General features: G+C 35.1%; 2 protein-coding genes across 2 annotated transcripts; both read left to right on the forward strand.

The window, feature by feature from the left end:
* The first annotated feature begins 1376 nt into the window (after positions 1 to 1376).
* LOC125827751 (uncharacterized) lies at positions 1377 to 6340 on the forward strand. The gene is made up of 11 exons (XM_049507074.1): positions 1377 to 1794; positions 2415 to 2472; positions 2582 to 2692; positions 2959 to 3096; positions 3759 to 3828; positions 3918 to 3973; positions 4240 to 4365; positions 4874 to 5013; positions 5337 to 5409; positions 5531 to 5605; positions 5858 to 6340. The coding sequence occupies exons 1-11, from the start codon at positions 1634 to 1636 to the stop codon at positions 6167 to 6169; spliced, it is 1320 nt and encodes a 439-aa protein (XP_049363031.1). The 5' UTR covers positions 1377 to 1633; the 3' UTR covers positions 6170 to 6340.
* A 718-nt stretch (positions 6341 to 7058) lies between these two features.
* LOC125827634 (uncharacterized) lies at positions 7059 to 15973 on the forward strand. Its single transcript, XM_049506941.1, has 21 exons — positions 7059 to 7250; positions 7325 to 7401; positions 7722 to 7799; positions 8189 to 8320; positions 9022 to 9072; positions 9166 to 9300; positions 9413 to 9535; positions 9670 to 9747; positions 10736 to 10828; positions 10903 to 11025; positions 11645 to 11728; positions 11953 to 12051; positions 12148 to 12342; positions 12935 to 13010; positions 13105 to 13208; positions 13297 to 13553; positions 13660 to 13746; positions 13844 to 14074; positions 14917 to 14995; positions 15074 to 15137; positions 15803 to 15973. The coding sequence occupies exons 1-21, from the start codon at positions 7160 to 7162 to the stop codon at positions 15919 to 15921; spliced, it is 2376 nt and encodes a 791-aa protein (XP_049362898.1). The 5' UTR covers positions 7059 to 7159; the 3' UTR covers positions 15922 to 15973.
* Positions 15974 to 16658: the final 685 nt, after the last annotated feature.

Genomic DNA, 16658 nt, shown 5'->3' on the forward strand with positions numbered 1-16658 from the left:
AGTGAAGATTGCGATCTTTAGCCTTAAGGAGGAACAATAAAGAAGTAGCCGTAGACTGCGATCGTAAAGGTGAAAAACTGTTCATAGCTTGACGGAGAACTGTTGCGGTAGTGATATAGATTGTTCTCTGAACGAGAGGAGAAAGGTATACACGCTAAACTCTATATTTCGTAATTATTATATTTGCATAACAAATTATATCATATTTTATAATATATATAAACAAAAAAGAAAATACTTAGTACCTATAGGGAAATTAAAATATATTGTTTAAATCAAACATATAACATGCGTAGTATACAATATTTGCCTATCATTTATGCTTGTTGTAGCATTAAAATATAAATATGTTGAAAGACATTCAATATCACTTACATATTATAAAAAAAAGAGCGTGAAAATATCGCATAGCATTGCATCATATTAATAGAGCAATTCCTGAAATGGAAAAAGCATAATTAAGTACAAGCTTAAGATCTACAAAGCTCATAGTAGCAATTCATGAAATGAAAATGCTTAGAATACAGGGGTATTTTGAATACAAAAATGCTAAAAGCATATTAAAAAAATGTGTGCTTTATACAACATAAAGTTCTGCATAACCTGTCTTAGACAGCCCCGATATATATATATATATATATATATATATATATATATATATATATATTATGTTTTACTTTTTGAAAGTTAAATTATATAAATTTTGACTATAATTTACAGTATTTTTCATATAGCTTTTTGAATATTAAATTTTTTATTACAAAATATTGAGTTGATATATTCAAATTTTGTTTCTCGAAGATGAGTCAAATTGACCATGTCAAAAAGCAAAACATGATAACTAGAAGTATTGGAGATTTTCAACAAAAACTTAAACTAGAAGTCTCTTGCTAAAAGTTTCTTGTAAGAAAAATTATTATTATTGTATTGACATAATACATAAATATGTTATTTAACTTATCTTTAATCGACAATTGACCTCCAATTTTTAGTATGCACAAATAGACAATTAAATTTACATATAAAGTTAAATAAAATAACGTGCGCGTCTGGTGTGACATAATATACCTATGTCGCTATGTATGATGTTGCGTATGACACACTTGCTCAACTCTATCCAAATTTAAATGTCTATTTGTACACACCTAAATTAAAGCACAAAGATGTATAAATTTAAAAAAACACATTTATATATAATGCCTATTAACGAAAAAAACGCAATCACCTAATAGTTCACTTGTGAAATTGTTAAAAAAAGAAAAAAAAAAGTTTACTTCATCTCAACAAAAAATAATGCAAACAGTATTGCAATTGACTGAATTGCCCCTAAAACAGACAAATAGAAAGAGACAATGATTCTGGATTGGATCATGAATAATGGGAACATGGTGAGAAGAAAGACCAAGCAATCACAGCCGTTGAATCTCTACAAATCAACGACGCCCTGACCACTGTCGTCTTCCTCCCCATCACTGCCGGCATCTCTTTTCTTTCACAATTCCTATGTTGTAAAGTTTTGGGATTGTCAAAGAAACCAAAAAGATTTGAAATTGTCGAGAAAAAAAAGAGACCATTTGGGGTTGAATCAAACAACAAAAATCACCGGATGTTGGTGTATTTATCTGTAATATAAATGGGGTTTCGTCGTCGCCGGCGTTTGTATTCGTTACCCATTTCGCCATTAGTCTTGTTTGGAGTTGTGTTGATTGTTCTGTGTTCTTCGTTTGTAAATGGAAATTCGAATTCCACGCAGATTCCTATTACTCCCATCAATCACGATCTTTATCATACAAGGTAAATATTTGAGCTTTTTTTGAATTTTGATTTTGTGATCTAATTTGGGTAGTGATTTGTGGTAACTAGGATTATTGAATGTTGTAATTAGGTTAGTATTTGAATTACTTAGAGTGGAAGTGAACTTTTATGGATATTAGTTTCATTAAAGTTGTGCAATTAATTCAAGTTTGATAGAACTATATTAAGAAAAGTGAGAACTTTCTTCTTTTCCTTTTGCATAAAGTGTTCTGTATTTTCGGAATTTAATGGATATAGAGGATTCATAGAGCCGACTCCAACTGATTTGGGATTGAGGGTAACTGATTGATTTGGAACTTAATGAAGTTGGGTTAGGAGATTCTAGCTCACAATGAATTATTGGTGATGTTAATGAATGTGAGTAGCTTAACATCTTATTTGACTGATGAAGTGAATCTTTATAGATATTAGTGTGCTAAGGTTGTATGAGAGGCTCAATTTTGATTGCTGAACTTTATATGTTATGGATCAAGAAAGGTCCTCACTTGCTCTACTGCTTTTCGGCTTTAGTTTTTGCTGTAAAATGGGAGGTGGGGTGGGGGGCGGTGGTGAGGTGATTTGTGCTTCAATTTTCAACATCAATTTATGGTGTCTTCTAGGGGAGCTTTGTTGGAAGAGATAGAATCATTGGTCCATAGACACCCTAGCAAGCTCTCTGTGAGTTTTCCCCTATCTTATACCTTTTCAAATTTTTATTTTGGGAAAATTGGAACTACAGAAATATGCATCTTCTCTTAATATCTCAACTTAATTCATATTTATGCAGATGGAGACATTTTCCACTCAAAACAAAGGGTATCATGCAGAGACGACTGTAGTTACTTATTGCCGGAATAAGAAAGACTGTGATGACAGGTCAAAGCTTAAGATCCTTCTTGTAAGTTTACTTTCTCTGGTCCGTTATTACCTTTATTCATGTCCAGTAGAATGGAAATATATGTTGTACTACCTTCCCAGGGTTTCCTAGTTAAGATAGTTAACTTCTGAGGAAAAAGGAGAGAGGAGGGGAAGTAGAGTGGTATCTTTGAAAAGACTTTGGGGAAAATGCTTTTCCAGACATTATACTGATTTGGTCTTTAGTGTTAGAAAATCTCAGATTGGTCATTGCTGGTGTTTTTGACAGATAAATTGCTTGTGTTCCAGAGTTTTGGGCAGCATGGGAGGGAGCTCATAACTACGGAGCTTGCGTTGCGGATTCTTTCCATTTTAAGTGAAGAGGAATTCTTATCCAGTGCATACCCACTTAATTTAAATAACACGCTTGATAGGCTTGTCATAAAGGTAACTCCTAGTCTATTTGGAACTCACAGTCAAATAAGGTGAAAATAATTCATATCTAACCATAAAGAGTTGAACAGGATCTATATTTACATTCATCCCCTCTTCAAATGTTTAGTTTCTCAGCTCTTTTAGTACCCTTCAAAAATATCCTGCAGAACTTCTTTTATTTTGAGGTTCTTCCATTGTCACCACCTGCTGATGTTGGTGTGATTTTGTTATCCCATCCTCCAATGTACTGAAGCAGTTTGTCTAGGAGATTCTCAATTAGCCATTTTCTGAAGATATCCTTGGACAATACAAAGCATTTCTTTTTGGCAGAGACAGATTAACCTTTCACACAGCCCTCGCAGAGAGAGCTTGTTGTCTCAATTTTTTGTCATTGATTTCTCTGTTTGTCAGACATCAGTAAACATCTTTCAAATTGTTTTCAAGCTGCAGGTTGTTCATTCTGTTAGGTAAATTCGTTTTAGTCTCTATTTGCTTTTTAAATTTTCAGGTCCTGCTGGTATAGAAATTCAAAATTTGCCCAATTAATTAGTAATTACTGTATACCAAGGGCTGTAAATAGATAAAGAAACAAAGATCTTTATCACTTTAAAGAGTATTCAAATTCTCTTTTAAATTAATGTTACTTGGGAATGTTTTTTTATCTGTCTAATCAGATTGTTCCAATGGAGAATGTGAATGGGCGTAAACTTGTCGAAGCAGGGGATCTCTGTGAAAGAAGAAATGGTATAGCTATTTATCTTGCTAGTCTGATCACAGAAATTGACTCTATAGAGAAGTACCAAGAGAATTAATTCCAAACCTTTTTCTGGCAGGAAGAGGAGTTGATCTTAATCGGAATTGGAGTGTGGATTGGGGCAAGAAAGAGAAGGTTTGTTCTTTAGACTGCCATTAGTAGACGATTCATTGTGTTTCGATGTTGTGTGTCTTCTTTACTGGTGTATGGACAGGCTGTGTTCCTTTCATTGTAGGTTGTTACTTAAGCATCTTGGTGGTGCTTAAGTAATATTTGCACTTAGTACCAAATTAGCATTGCCTTACTGGATTCTTGTGTGTATGTTGTTTGTGTTTACTAGTTCAAGCTGATGCAGCTATGCGCTTATACAACTCTTTGTCCCTTTGATCTTTCCTTTTCAGGATTATGATCCATATGAAGAAAATCCCGGGTCTGCCCCTTTTAGTGAGCCCGAGACACAAATTATGCGGAAAATATGTGCATCATTTGAACCACATGTATGGGTTAACGTGCATTCTGGAATGGAGGCAAGTATACTTTTGTTAGTATGTCTTGCTGCTGTTTGTTTTCTGAACTTCTCTGCATATATAAACATACCATTTACAAGCTTTCCCCATGAATCATTTTAAAATTTAGGGCATAGAGGAGACCTTGTAACCTGTAGGACCCTCCCAGACATTTTGCAGGGTGCAGCTCCTTTTAATAGATTATAGCTTGTGCCTGATCTCCTCATCTTGTTTAGGTATAGTCATTAGTTCAAACTACAATAAGATGATCAAATTTAACCATCTTTTCATTTGAAAATTTGTGAGTATCGACTTCCATAAATTAACTGGTTAAAGTGAACCAAATAGATGTATGTCAGCTGTAAATTGTCTTCTTCATGTTTATGATGTTTTACTGTTTTTTGTATATAAAGAATCAAATTTCAGGATCACCGAATTATCTTCTTCATCTCTTTTAAAGAATAATAATTCTTTTAGTTTCTTCGTGAATGAAATACTTATTCTGTGCTGTTCATGTAATTGTTTTCAGGCTCTATTTATGCCATATGATCACAAGAACACAACTCCGGAAGGATTACCTTCTCAGAGAATGAGATTAATGCTTGAAAAGTTGAATCGTTTTCAACTGAATGATCGTTGCTTAGTTGGATCTGGCGGAGGCTCTGTCGGGTTGGTATCACTCACTCATGACTTTTATGTTTTAGCTACTTGGCTTGAGAAAGGAACATAGTGTTTTCCTGTTAGATATATGCAATATGCTTTCCATTTATCTAGCAGTGAATGTATTTTCTGTTACTGCTAAAAACAGATGTTAAGCCACTTATGGATAAAAGAATAATGATAAAGTCACATCACGATGTTAGGCATGAAAAACGTGCACATCTGATGCCTTCCTCTCTTTGAAGTAGATATTAGGGTCACCATTCCCTTATTATCTAGCTTTAGATATAAGTTTTCCTTACCTCAAGTATAACATTATGTCACTTATTCAGGTATCTAGCTCATGGGACAGCAACTGACTACATGTATGATATTGCAAGAGTGCCCATGTCTTTCACCTTCGAGGTTTGTCTTTGCATTTTATCAATTTATATACATTAAAGTCCTTGCTCAATGTCAAGCATCTTTTTAGTGATAATTCAATGTCTGATATGTATACATGATGCGTGCATCTGTTGGTTGGCAGATCTATGGTGATAGCACAGCCTCGTCAAGAGACTGCTTTAAGATGTTCAATCCCACTGACATCACTACTTTTAATGTAAGTTATACCCTCTGTTCCATTTTATGTAACACTCTTTCCTTTTTAGTTTGGTCCGAAAAAGAATGATAGAAACAATTTAACTTTAAATTTCGCACTTTACCCTCATAACATGGTTTTGTAGCCACAAAATTCTTAAACACCTGCACACAAAATGCATGAAGGGAGTATTACATTTCGTAGATGATGCATTATCTTTGCCATGTGTCCTATCATGTCAAAACGCTCAGCCATATTCACTTTGAATTGCAGAGAGTTCTCAACGACTGGTCTGCTGCATTTTTTACACTGTTCAGTTTGGGTGGAGTCCAGATGAAGGAGCTTCATCCAAATGCAACTGCATCCGGTTTTGAGAAGTGGGTTTCTATCGATGATTATCTGAACGGTTATTTAATGGAAAGGAAAAGTAGGTACGGGAAGAAAATGGAGGTGCTCGAGCTGGGAATGCAGGAGATTAGGACATACTTTAGATTGTTCTTGTTATCATCTGTACTTCTGATGTTTATGTTTTGTTCAAGAATATCAAAGAGCGGCCGGCAAATTGTTTCTGCTATGTCCTTGTGATTCTGTGATGGTATTCTTTGCTGCCCTTGAGATTTAGCTAGACAATTTTGAGAGAGCTAGAAGGTGAAAAAAGGGCATGCCAAAATATTCTTTAGCTGTGTAATTTATTACCTAATTTCTTTTTCCTTTGTTTCTCTATAGAATGCTAGAGCTTAGAAAGGCTCTTGTTGATGTTGAATTGTTAACATTGTTTGGTTGTGGGAGTGTGGATAGATAATATAGATATTTGCCATGTCCTATGAGTTTTTTCTTGTTTCATCTTGAACCAAAGATGCCTTTTATGATCCAACTCGGGCGCGGACTCTTTACCTTCGGTGTTACACTCATGTCGATATGATGACGTGGATGTGGAATACATATCGGATATGACCATCAATTTTGGATATCTCGATCAAAATCAATTGAGAAATTTGTGACATATAATGATTTATGATATCAAAACAAAAACTAGGTGAAATTATACCGTCTGCAATCATTTAGGTCAACATCAATGTTGAATGTGCAATAAACTTAATTAGTCATGTTGTACAAAAAGAACACGTTATAAAAAAAGACAATATAGAAAAGGAAAGTATACTATAATGGGGAATTAAGTATTTAATCATTGACTCTAGTGAATATATTATCTATACATATTTAATTTTTGTATAACACAGAACTATTTTATTTACAAGCTTTTCTTTTTAGAAATTAACCTTTTTTTATTTGATAATAGGAGTACTAAACTGGCCCGACTTTTCGAAAAGTAAAGGGTGCATCTGTAGATTTGTTAAACTTTAGGGAAGGTATTTCTAACATTATAAAACTATATGGGAGGAAATAGTAATTTATCCAAAATACACACATATATATATATATACCAAAACAATTTGGAATAAAAAATAAAAATCCTTAAACCCTACTGTACTGATTGCTGGCTTTTAGCTGATGGGCTGCTAGGGTTTATTGTTAGAAGAAAAATTGATTGCTGTTTGCTCAATCGTAGAGAAGATGGGAGGTGCTCGAGCTCAAGTAAACAAAGCTCACAAAACTCGATTCGCTTCAAAGTCATCTCGCAATGTTCATAAAGTTTCTTCAAAAGGTTCAATTTTTTTCCCTATTAATTGTGTTATTTTGCTTAATTTGGGTATTGATTGTCTTTTTGGTTTCGTTTAGACAAGAGTAGAATTGCGAAACCTGATCGCAATCTCACTAAGGGAGCTCGGGCAGCTCGGCTTCAGCGTAATAAGATGGTAAACTTTTGTTATCTTTTTTTTTTTTAGGTTAGCTGACTTTGAACTAGTTTGGGATTGGTATTTGGATTATAGAAGTTAGAAAAATTATTGCTTTCGGGTTATTGAGTTATCGTGTAGTGTGGTATGTGGATAAGGTGGGATATCCCAGGATTGAGATTGGGATTAATCCTGGTTATGAGGTGGGATAAATTAGTCCAGTATTTGTGATCGCACGACTATAATCCCAGGATAATTTTGTCAGTGAACCAAACTACTCCTTATTGTTATATGCTAAACAAATGCAATTTTTTATATGCTAAAAGAATGCAATTTTGTAGATGAGGGAGCAGAAAAGAGATGCTCTTTTGAAAGAGAAAAGAGCTTCATCTGGATCAAATAGTCCGCCCAGAGTTATTGTAAGTATTCTTCTTTGTTTTTATTGTTTCTCTCTTCATTTTTGGATTCCTATCTAATGATCCCGGACGTAATCTTGGACGTGAAGAATAAAATAAGAAAGGTTTTTTCTTTGCTTGATTTTCAAATTTTCTTAGGATTTGGTCTATTTCCATACATTTAACTAAGAATAAGTACAAATAATTTCGAAATTTGAAAAAAATAAATAAAAATCAAGTCATCAATGTAAAGATTTTTTTGTCTTGTTGAGTCAAAAAATTTAATTAGTAATCTTGATTTGGTGTTAAAACAGTTATTGTAAGTAATCTACTCCATGATCAACTGTAGTAAAGGAGAAGGAAGATATATGTTATCACTTATCAGTGTTTTCTAACAATTTTTTATGTAACAGGTTCTGTTTGGTCTATCCAGATCAGTTGACCTTAGTGCGCTTGAACAAGATCTCCTGAAGCTATTGTCTGCAGATGGAACTGGTGTTGTGTATCAAGCAGTTGCTTCCTCAGAATATAAGTTGAGAGCAACGGTAGGAAGTGCATTGTGGGAACTCCCTTTATCAATTAAGTACTATACTTGCATTATTGAATTGGTCTCAGGTTCTAATTTTGGTGAAAGTATCATATTATGAGCAAACAGAAACAGAAGCGTTTGCATCTCTGCAAACATAGTTTTGTCAAGTACAATCAATAAATCAATAATGTTTAGAGGACTCATATGCCTTGACCTTGGTAATCAACTGACTTCCGACACTCAATTATCTTCAGGATGGTGGAGTAATATGTCCGATTTTTCTTTCAATAAGTAAAACACATCACTGAATAGTATTAAGAAGATTCTGAAATATGTACACAGAGTTCGAAAAGCAAAATCTCAGTTTCTTTTCTAACCTATAATAGAACTTCAGCAAGATAGGGGAGTCATTTATGGGACTATAAACTTTAACAGTACATTATAGGATAGGAGGAGGTTTGACTGCACTTAAGAGTATGAGTAAGAGGATGCTAGGGTTCAGGTATGTGTCTGCCATACCAAAATGCCAGATAAACAACATAATTACTCTTGTGATTTTTTCATATCACAATTTTTTTGGTGTCAAATCTGATGCCAGAAGCAGCATACGATAAATTGTTTGTCAGTTATTGATAGTTGAGTAGTTTTCCTTGCTTTGACTTGTATGTTCTTCACAGAAAGTTCTGCAGAAGTTTAACAGTAAGTTATTTTGTCTAGGTTTTAAAAGCACCTCATGGTGATCTCTTGGCATGTATGGAGATGGCCAAGGTATGATATATGCCCTGAAGTATTTCCAGGTTTTTGTTGCTCTTACGTTCTTTGTATCAAGGATGATTTAGTTAGAAGCTTTGGCATTTGCAGGTTGCTGATCTGATTGCTTTTGTCACATCTGCAAGTTCCTCTAATGAAGAAGATTGTTATATAGATGCATTTGGATCTCACTGCCTTTCGATCTTTAGAGCTCTTGGTCTTCCTAGTACTGCAGTACTGATTCGTGTAAGAATTAAGGATACTTCTCTGAGAGAAAGTGCTTTTGTCATATTCTTGGGAATGATTTGGTAAATAATTAAGGAGTTGACACTTGAATAAGTTTTCTTCTGTGTTTTAGGATCTACCCAGTGAGTTAAAAAAGAAAAATGATTCAAAGAAGGTGTGTACATCTAGCCTGTCTTCTGAATTTCCCGAGGATTGCAAGTTCTATCCAGCAGATACAAAGGATGATTTGCATAAGGTAATGATTTGGAGATTGTGTTTTATTGCTTACAACAGCTGTATGTTAGATGTCTTCTGATATATTTCTATCATAGTCTATTAACCTATGAAATCATTGTTTGTTCTTTTGGGTCATTTTTTTGTTGTTTGTAGTTTTTGTGGCTTTTTAAGGAGCAAAGGTTCTCAGTACCACATTGGCGTAATCAGCGGCCATATCTAATGGCTCAAAAGGTATTGACCACCTTCCATTTTCCCACTTCCTTGACATATTTTATCTCCTTTGAGGTTCCTGACTGGTAAAATTTTCTTTTAGCTTTTTTAGATGAAATATATTCATCCAGGAAAAAAAGGAGCAAAACCAATTATTCCCCAACGTTTACATCGTTAAATCAGTCTTGAACTTGGTCGTTATTTATGTATGTTAATCTTGAATGAATTTTCTCCAATATTGTTTGACCTGTGAATGTTTCAAAGCAGTAGAGGGGATATATGTGATCCATATAGTTGACCCCAACTAATTTGAGATTGAAGTGTAGTTATTGGTTTGTATTTTATCTTTTTTTTTTTTTTTGATTTGCACCGGGTGTCCGAGTCTCTTTGAGCCCCGACTAATCCCGGGGGTGCACAGGCCCTCGGCATTGGTTTGTATTTTATCTGTTTTCACAATTTCTTTTTAAAAGTTGTTATCCAATTCGACAATTTAGCACCTGCTTTCCTGAATTTCAGATAATGTGTATGCTGTCTCTCCTAATACATTTTTCTACAGAATATAACGGTGATAGCTTGTCTATTATTTTTTAACCATTATGTGGAAATTTAGTTGTCTTGGTGACTCTTATGGAAGTAATGTATTTTGTATCGGTTCATTCATTATTCACAGTTAGGCAGACATTTCTTGACTATCTTCTGAATGGGCCTAAATAAAGCGGCATGGATACAATAGATTCATATAACCAATTCCGACCAGTTTGGGATTGAGGGGTAGTTGATTAATTGTAAGACAACATTTCTTCATGCCTAGAGCCCTAGACCATGATTTTGACTACCCAATAACTAAAATGTCTAGGCCATAATTTTGTGTACTCAACTTCAATTTCAATGCAGGTGGCTCCAAATTTACTTTGTTCTCAACTATGGTTTTGGGCCTCCATAATTCTGCAGATAAGGTTGTTAGTTTATGATTCAGGATTAATTTCTTTCTTGGTGTTTTGTTTTTCAGGTCGACGTGGTAGCTGATAATTCCATTTCTGGAAAATGTACACTCCTCCTCTCTGGTTATATTCGTGCTCGTAGCATGTCGGTGAATCAGCTGGTAATTGTTTTGCTTCAGCATATAGCTTTGAGATATTAATGAATTGTCCTTGATAGTAGATGCTCTTGGATCAGGTTCACATAACAGGTGCTGGAGATTTTCAGTTATCCAAGATCGAACTTCTCAAGGATCCATGTTCCCTGAATGTGAGAAAAGGAGGAGACTTAATGGAGTCTGATGATATGAATGAGGCACAGGTGTACTTATATTTTGTTTACGTAAAGAGAAACTCTTTGTGGTATTGCAGAAATTATTTGATAAAGATAAAATTTAAAACTGTAAAATTTTGATTTCCAATTGAATCTACTCATACTTGAATTTCTTTGGGTTCATTTCATGTCTCACCATTCTTCCCTTTCTTTGGACCTAGAGGCAACATTTTGGCAGACGCCAAAATACAATTTATTAATGAACTTGATCAGCTTTTTCCTTCCACTGGTTAGCTATGCTCCTCGTAGAAGGCATTTTTCTCATGAAGTTCAACATTTCAAAGTTGTACATTGCAAATTGCATATTGAAATACATAGAGGTTCAAATGCTCAAGTTACCATAAGTGTAGTTATAAACTTGTACTAAAATAATGGGATACCTATGACATTGTAGCTATGTACTCCTAGTGCAGCTGTCATCTTTCTTCCCCCTTTTCTGGATGATGCATTTTTCAAAAAACCCAACCCCTCTCCTTGAGTGATGCAACATGATATGCAATCATCTATTCTCCCCTGGGCCTGCTGTAGTACATTTCATGGTTCCTTTAACAGAATACTTTTTGTTTTCCCTCTTCTCATCCCAGCTACGTCTTCTAATGTATTTCAGGTCATCAGTTGCTTGACTCCTGACCCTATGAAGCAAGAGCCTTTACTTGTTGAGAATGTCCCTGATCCATTGGCTGGGGAACAGGTATAACTCTAATCTTGGCACAATTTTATCATTCATTCTATGAAAGCAGGAGTGAACAAAGTTCATATATGAAATGCACGTGTTATATCATTTTACCTTGTGCAATTCTTTTGTAACTACTGAACTTTTGGTTCATGATGAGATGCACTTGTTTCATAATTGTACCTACTTGTGCCATTCTTCTTTAAGCATTTGTAATTTGATGTCTATTTGGTCTTAATCAGACATGGCCTACTGAGGCCGAAATGGCTGAAGCAGAAAGAAATCAAGAGGAAAGAAAGCTGAAAAGGAAAACTCTTCCAAAGGGCACTTCTGAATATCAGGTTCATTTTCTGTCAATAGTTTCCCAAACATGTATGTATTTTTTATTGTAACCCGGTCATATTGGTTTATACCAGAACTAATTAGTTGATTTGCAGGCTGCTTGGATTGTAGAAGATTCAGATGCTGATGTTTCTGGGAGCGAGAATGAAGAAGATGATGGTATGGTGCTAGACGAAGGGGAAAATGCCTTTAATAGCCAAGGACGTATGGATGAGTTTGAACTCGATGATGACCAGGCTTCTCTAGCACTCGTATCAGATGAAGAAACTGAGACTCATTCCATGATGATGGTGGGTATACTTATTTGTCAGCATAGACAGGACTATTTGTTTTCATTTATGGCCTTGTAGCATTTTAGTAAGTAAAGCTGATAGAGTAATCCGGATGATGAAAAAAGGAAGAGAAAATACAGGTTATGTTACCTTCTAAAAAAACAAAAAGAAAATACAGGTTGTTAACTAAATATCTCATGGAGAACAGAATTGCAAAGAAGCTAATGGTGGTAATTTCCATGAATCATAAATATGTTACTTTTTCTTGGCGATCAAGCCTACCATTTTAACTTTAAGGGGTGGGCAGCCTCATGGTCTTTTTGTAGTTGCTTTTGAGGGAACAACAAAGTATGTAGAATTTACACAACAAAATGTGGATTGAAATATTTGTTTACAATTATTTTTTAGTCCGATGTATTTATTTCATCTTTTTATACATTGTTTACTGCGGTCGTACTCGTAGCTGATTTTGAATGGTAACTGTTTGGCTTATGAATATGAAAAGCATTTGGGCTCTCTGAGCAATATTAATATACATAAGCAGTTTTTTCACAAATATCCCTCCCTAAGTGTGTTTTGTAAGTTGGATGCTGGATTGTGTATTGTGTAGGATGGTGAGAACCTGACTAGGGAGCAAATGGAAGAAGAGATAAGAAAAATTAAAGAAGCACATGCTGAGGATGAAGGTACTTATTTAAATTTTCGCTGCTTAGCAGCTTCCTATGTTTTTGTTTTTCTGAGAATTTTCTTTGAAGTCCTTGTTGCGGCTTTTTCCTACAGAATTCCCTGATGAAGTGGATACTCCATTGGATGTCCCTGCTAGGAAGCGTTTCGCCAAGTACAGAGGGCTCAAATCTTTCAGAACTTCCTCCTGGGACCCGAAAGTAACTTCTTCTGCTAATTCAATAATTTGTGTCTAGAAAAATATCTGGACGTGATCTAATTGCATTAAATCTTGGATGGGATTTGCAGGAATCTCTACCTCAAGAGTATGCTAGAATATTTGCATTTGACAATTTTAATAGGACGCAAAAGCATGTACTGTCTAGAGCCCGAGAGATGGAACAGAACATTGATGAATGTATACCAGCTGGTTCATATGCAAGGCTCCATATCCGGGAAGTTCCAATTGGTGTGGCAAACAAGTTAAATCGTGTAACGACGACAATGCCTGTGACCCTGTGTGGTCTGATGCAGCATGAGTCTAAAATTTCTGTCCTTCACTTCAGGTACCTCATCTTGTTATATGCTTTTGTAATATTTCCCCCCTTATTTTCTTTCCCTAGTGATTCTATGTGTAATTGTTTAAGGACTCAAGTAATTTTCTTTTTGCAGCTTAAAAAAGCACGATAGTTACACTGCTCCAATAAAAGCTAAAGAAGAGATGATATTCAATCTTGGCTTTCGCCAGTTTGTTGCAAGGTGCTTTTCATCCGTGTAATAAATTTTGTTGCCTTTTGCTAGGTCAAGTTACTAATGTTCATTGACTTCTTTCTGCCCCCTCCCCCCCTGATTGCAGGCCGATATTTTCTTCAGATAGTTTTAACGCTGATAAGCAAAAAATGGAGAGATTTCTCCATCCCGGGCGTTTTTCAGTAGCTTCAGTATATGCTCCTATTTCATTTCCTCCCCTTCCTTTAATTGCCCTGAAGATTAAAGACGATGCAACTCCTGCCACTGTTGCTGCCATTGGCTCTTTGAGAAGTATTGACCCAGATAGGGTTATTCTAAAGAAAATTATTTTAACCGGGTAAGATTCCTCTGACATTTTTAAGGGGGGGCTTGGATATTCTATTCCTTTGTTTATGTGGGAGGGGTCTGATTTCTGAGAATGACAGCATTTTGAAGTATCGCTACTTTAGGTTGGATTGATTGATCAGCTTCTCTACCTATAACACTTGCTATAGTTGTGATTACATTTCTATTTTAGGTTTTTCACTGTTCTGTTGTTTCTCGGCTTTCATTTGTTTACAGCGGTAGAGATGTTTAGATGATTATTTCTGGAACTTTTTGTTCTGAACAACTTAGACTCTGTTTTTTGTCAAATTTGGTTTATAGACTGAACCTACTAAGTGCCACAATATAGACCCGTTATGCTTTTTTACTAGGCATAACATGACATTTAATCTGTGAACCAAAAAATCTTGTTAATTGTGTATTCGAGCTGGGATCCTGGAAAAGTTAAGTGGAGTATCATTCTAGTTATTCATACTTGCATGGTAGAGAACTTTTTCGAGGATCATATAATTTGCAATATTTTATTTTAGAATTTGAGGGTTTTGTTAGGGCCTGTTTGCATTGGCTTTTGGCTTATGACTTATAAGCCAAAAGCCATAAGCTAGGATTCCTAGCTTATGGCTTTTGGCTTATTTTTGTTATTTTGGCTTTAAAATAAGTGCTTATAAACACTTTTTAACTTTACCCAAACACTTCAAAACTGCTTAAAAGCTATTTTGGCTTAAAAGCACCTAAAATAAGCCAATCCAAACGGGCACTTAGTCCTTAAAATGCAAAAACTGATTGTAGAGAGAGCTAGTAGGTTATATTGTTAAGTTAACCTTTTGTTCACAAGATATGTCATCTATGTTGCAGTTACCCTCAACGAGTATCAAAACAGAAAGCGACGGTAAGATACATGTTTCATAACCCAGAGGATGTCAGATGGTTCAAGGTATGCAAACAATTGACTTTTCTATTTTCTTCTTTGTCATGCTATTCACTTTTAACATATTTCCTGGACCTTTTGTAGCCTGTTGAAGTTTGGTCAAAGTGTGGTCGTCGTGGTCGCATCAAGGAACCTGTTGGTACACATGGTATGTCTGAAATTTGACTTGAAGTCTTCGAGCTATATGCAGAAATTGTCCACTCTACTTCTATCCAAACATCTCCCCTCCTCCCCTCAAAAAGAGGAAATAAAGCTTGTCCAGATGTTAGAATTTTCCAGTGTTGTGCGCATTAGTGCGTGGTGTTATTTGATTAATCATGCATAAGGTTGTCATTTTCCCCTTGTTATGTGGCCTGTGGCCAAGGAAGCCTATCGTGAGCATACATTTTCTCTGTTCACTATGCCTATAATTTAAATCTACTAGAAAAACAAAAAAGCTCTGCATGTTCTTGGGTTCTTTGAGCACTCAACTATCTACAGCTTGTAGGTCAGCAAGCATGATCATTTCTTTGCCCTTCTACTATTTGTGGGTGCCCGAACATTTTGACCCTTTCTAGAAGAATACCTGCCGTCGCATGCTCTACTAACTGGCACAAGTACAATTGTTTTTGAGTGTTGTAGGATGTATTATGTCTTTTCGATGTACCTTGTCATGGATTTAACTTGTACATGTAGCAGCAGGCAATTTGCCTCATTTCCTGACTAATCCCACCTTTTGTAGACGGTTGCCTGTAGTAGTTATCTTTTAGCTGACTTGACAACGTAAATAATCTTGCATTGGTAGTGTATAAACGTTCAACTATTTTTGCGCAGGGGCAATGAAATGCATATTGAATGGAGTTCTCCAACAGCATGACACGTTATGCATGAGTTTGTTTAAACGCACATACCCTAGGTGGCCGGAAAAGTGGTTCCCGATGACAGATGCTTAAGACAAAGGTCAAGTGGTTTCCCTGGTCTATGGTTTCACCGAAGTGTGATGGGGGGAAGAAATCATATTTGCTGCACATGGGAATGAAGCTCTGGTTCAGAATGAGTTGCTATTCGAGTTTTTTGTGGGGGGAATTTTTTCACTTGGTTTCCTTTTCTTTCTCCCCAAAGGTTTAATCAGAAACCAGTTTATAGTGTATAATATATGGTAGCTCATTTTTTGGTGCCACAAAACAATCTTGTATCACTTATAAATTAGTTCCAAATCGCACACATGATTTTTTATTTTATTTTTGAATCCTTAACAAGTTTTATAGCATGTTTGGTTATGCTGTTTTACTGTATTTTCTCTATAGTTCATTCTTAGACACTGAGAAAAAGAGTGTGCGTGGTGATATAATAAATAGTTAAATTTATGGTGATTATTTAGCTTTTTCTATATCGTAATTATAAAATGAAGTAATAGTAAACAATTATTTATTTGCATTGTAATAGTAAACAATATCAGTACAGTATGAATTCATACGCAAAAGGACACATTACTAAAATCCGAAAATTGTCTTTGAGTTTTTCCATTGTAGATTCTTTCAAAAGTTGTTAAATTGATAAGAATCAAAGATATTAGAAAACGGAATGTGACTTACAAAAGAATTGGTAACGTCTACATTCTTGATCTTATAATATTATGAAGTGTTAAAATTTAATTATTAGAAGGTTGAATACATTTTGAGATGATTCG

The sequence above is a fragment of the Solanum verrucosum genome, unplaced genomic scaffold (assembly GCF_900185275.1).
Source record: "Solanum verrucosum unplaced genomic scaffold, falcon-dt-bn FXZP01000064.1, whole genome shotgun sequence".
NCBI classification, from domain to species: Eukaryota; Viridiplantae; Streptophyta; class Magnoliopsida; order Solanales; family Solanaceae; genus Solanum; species Solanum verrucosum.

Coding starts and splice junctions, on each gene's coding strand:
- LOC125827751 (XM_049507074.1), top strand. CDS start 1,634: ATGGGGTTTCGTCGTCGCCGGCGTTTGTATTCGTTACCCATTTCGCCA. Junction 3,097..3,758: donor TTGATAGGCTTGTCATAAAG/GTAACTCCTAGT, acceptor CTGTCTAATCAG/ATTGTTCCAATGGAGAATGT. Junction 5,606..5,857: donor CTGACATCACTACTTTTAAT/GTAAGTTATACC, acceptor TTTGAATTGCAG/AGAGTTCTCAACGACTGGTC.
- LOC125827634 (XM_049506941.1), top strand. CDS start 7,160: ATGGGAGGTGCTCGAGCTCAAGTAAACAAAGCTCACAAAACTCGATTC. Junction 11,729..11,952: donor ATCCATTGGCTGGGGAACAG/GTATAACTCTAA, acceptor GGTCTTAATCAG/ACATGGCCTACTGAGGCCGA. Junction 13,209..13,296: donor CTTCCTCCTGGGACCCGAAA/GTAACTTCTTCT, acceptor TGGGATTTGCAG/GAATCTCTACCTCAAGAGTA.